Source organism: Halyomorpha halys, unplaced genomic scaffold (assembly GCF_000696795.3).
Source record: "Halyomorpha halys isolate HHAL.00 unplaced genomic scaffold, Hhal_1.1 Scaffold194.1, whole genome shotgun sequence".
NCBI lineage: Eukaryota > Metazoa > Arthropoda > Insecta > Hemiptera > Pentatomidae > Halyomorpha > Halyomorpha halys.
The window spans coordinates 147,582-151,186 of NW_027108392.1; the positions used below are offsets into that span (position 1 = coordinate 147,582).

Genomic DNA, 3,605 nt, shown 5'->3' on the forward strand with positions numbered 1-3,605 from the left:
TATATATAATTATAATTATATCACCTTAATTTTATTGTATCAGGACTGTTATACTCTTCATGACAGTTTTTAATACATCTTAAATTCTCACAGATCTACAAATGATATTAAAAAACTCGGATTTTAACCATTTACGTTTACTATTAACAATTGGCCATACTCACTGAAGTTTCTTGCAGTTCATAGTACATTCATAGAAATTTTTGAAAAAATTACAAATCTATTTTTTTCTATGTTTAGGTGCTACTTGTAGACGCGAGGTCGCACCACTATGTTCGAGATGTTCATCATTGTGAGATCCTTCTGACAAGTTTTGATTCAGCATGGGGTATTTTGGAAAACCCGAAACACTCCTTGCCTCCGAATACTACTTGCAGGTACTGAAATTATTTATAGTTTTTTATGACGTCTTAACCTGTGGTCATACTAATTTGTACCGCTATTGGATTTTCTATTCTGTATTTTGAAAGTCTGTGTATATTTTTATATCTTTTGAAATTGTCAGTAGCTTATCTAAACATACATATGATGTTTATTTTTTTATTATTTTTTTTTGTGGTTATTACAATACAATATTAATTAATTAATACAAGTTACTTAGTGGTATAAATTTTACGGACTGTCTTAGTGTAACTTTTTCTATACCTTGAAAAATCGTACAATATGAACAAGGAAGTGAATCCTAACTATTTACTTTTTATTCAATTTCCATAATTGGTTTTAATTTTTCGTATTTTGTAGAGTTTCACTTTATCAATTTTAATCATGAGAAAATTGTTTACCTATTACATTACTATTTTCATGTGGAAAATTTATACTTATAAGTCATCATAAATAAAAAATATATCTTGTAGTTTTCTTTAGTTGTTCTAACTCAAGAATGCTGAAAAAATAAAGTCAAAAATTATAAATCCCTAGGACTATACGAGTAAATAACTCTATTTATTTTCCATTTAAAACACAGAAACCTAGTAATATAGAAAACCCATAAAAATAAATCAAAAAGTAAATTTTATTTGCTTATAAAATTTAATTGATGTTTCATATAGAGGATTTATACTTATTACTCTGTTAAACACGAATAATATTATAATTCAAAGGATTTCTGATTGCAAAGAATGGATTCAATGAAATTTTAGTGATTTTGTGGTTCAAATAAATTTGTATAAATGTGTTGTATTACAATGAGGTTCGAAATGAGCTATTAATTATAACATAAACTTTCTTGAATATCAGTCTCACTGTATTAAAATAGTTCCTCATTAAACATTACATAAAGAATACTGAAATAGTCGTGAAGCGATACTGCTACATTCTTAATCTGATTGTATTTTCTAATTATGTAAATTTTCCTGGCCCCTATACTATTTATACGCGTTGTTTGAGAATTTCCTTATTCAAGGTATGTTGCGTTGTACATTTACTCCATCAATCAAAACTTTCTTTCATCACTCCCGCAACCTCCTTCCCAAAACTATAGAAGACTCCTATATCCTCCCTCATCTTATACCACTTTGATTATAAATGCGAGTTGTATGCAGACATCTCGGTGGATCTCGGGAACAGACTGAAGAGAATTATGAACCTTTCCTAAGATTTATCAATGGATTCCTGATTCCTTCCCGACTCTCCTGCTATTCTCTATGAAAGGCGTATTGCTTCACCAAGTAATCACCAACTATCTTTCTTTCTATGTTTGTAACTTCCTGATATCTCTGTCCAGTTCCTCAACTCAATATCTCCAACTTCTGACCTCCTTTTCTCAGATCTGCCTCATTTCAATACTTCTTTATCGCCTGTTACAATATTTTCTGGAATTAACTTCCTCTCAAAATCTGACATGTACCTTCCTAATAAAAACTTTTAAAAGTTCATATTTTGATTTCTTAGTCCAAATAGTCGAACCAATCGATTTTGTTTAGTTCGGAATTATGTTAATGGATTAATTACTTCCTCGAACATTACTTTCCTCTTTACAAAAGTTTTTTTCACTTCTCTTAAATTTGTATAATGTTTTTACCATGTACATTGTACGAATGTTTCTTTTTACTTCACACATTTTTTTTTTTTTTTTTTTTTTTTACTAGAAACAATAAGCTTTCTAATTTTAGCCACTTTTCCATTGTTATTCGATTTAACTAACTTAACAGTTTTCTTCCTGTTTTTAGTGAATACTTCAAAGGTGACATAAAACCGTCGCCAAATCGGGGTAAGCGAAGCTGGTTGGCCGGGAAGAATTCCCTCCAGTTATTTTTTTCCGTTTTTTTTTTTTTTTTTTACAATTTATTTATTGTTATTTACAACTGCCTGAAAATATATTCAACATGTAAATTTGATATAAGTTATATAATTGCATGATACAAACAAATGGAGATCTACCCATTGATAGAACTCCATTTACTAGTCTAAAAATTAAATTATAAAAAACATGAGCGATACTTTTAATTTGATTTTTGATGTGATTATATGGTCATCAATCGCGGTGTATTTGGAGTGTTTGATTCTGAGTAAATCGCTGTGGCTACTTCGGTTTGCTTACGTGTTCCAAGACTGTACTTGAGCAGCCTTCAATTTAGTAGATGTGCTATATCATATTTTTTAAATTTATATACATACTTATCATACTCTTTATTTCTTATTTAAATTGTTGTATAATTTTTTTTTTTTTACAGATTTTTCTTATTTTTATTTTTTATAATTACGTTTATATTGTATCATAAAAATGATGCAATCTTTTTTTTCTGGAATATGAAGTTTTTTTTTTATTATTATATATGTATAGTTTATTTGCATATATATATATATATATATATATATATATATATATATATTCAAGGGAAGTCCCTATAACTCCTTGAGAGGTGGTAGAGCGGCAGAGATAGAAGCTTGTTCTGATAGTTGACTAGGTACTTAATAACCCTAATCTGGCTTTACAGCTGGGGTGGAATTATTGAAGGATATTGTGTCTATCCCTCTAGAAAATCATTATCTCTCTCGAAGTAGAAATTAATAAATTGGTCGAATCCGCTTTATGGGATAATATGAATTCTGAGGATGAGTTTTTAAAATATTCCTTCAAATCTTCATAAAAAAAGGACTTTAACAATATTTTTTAGTTTATAGAATATTATTAATATAAATTATGCGGTTTTGACACTCAAACTGCATTTTTATCCAAACATAACAAATAAATTTTTTTTTATACGACATATTATTTAGTTAGAAAATAATTACATATATACACTTACAGGGAATTTAGTGGGACCATAAATTTCTTTTTATTTTTATTCAATCATATTACATTGTTTTACAACATGTTCAATAATATTCTAGCTATTGTAATTACATTTTTTTTTATTTTTAAAAAATAATTAAAACTCTAGGTTAAAATTAAATCATAAATTCAGTCTACTATTGTTACATTATATCTATTAATGGGTGAGAAATATGAAATATTTTATTTAATATTTATTTATTTGGGTTGGTTAGTAACGGCTTCTTTAGAATATTTTTTTTTTAAATAATTTATTTATTGATATTTAGAACTGTATACACATATATACAACAAGTAAATTTGCTGTAGGTGACATAGTGACATGATAAAA

General features: G+C 27.5%; 1 protein-coding gene across 1 annotated transcript in view; it reads left to right on the forward strand.

The window, feature by feature from the left end:
* LOC106679333 (uncharacterized) overlaps positions 1–3,605 on the forward strand; it is a gene marked incomplete at its 5' end in the record, with an annotated part of 135,046 nt that overhangs the window by 121,561 nt on the left and 9,880 nt on the right. The window contains 1 exon segment of the mRNA XM_014418432.3: positions 241–377. Within this exon segment, the coding sequence (XP_014273918.3) occupies positions 241–377 (137 nt within the window).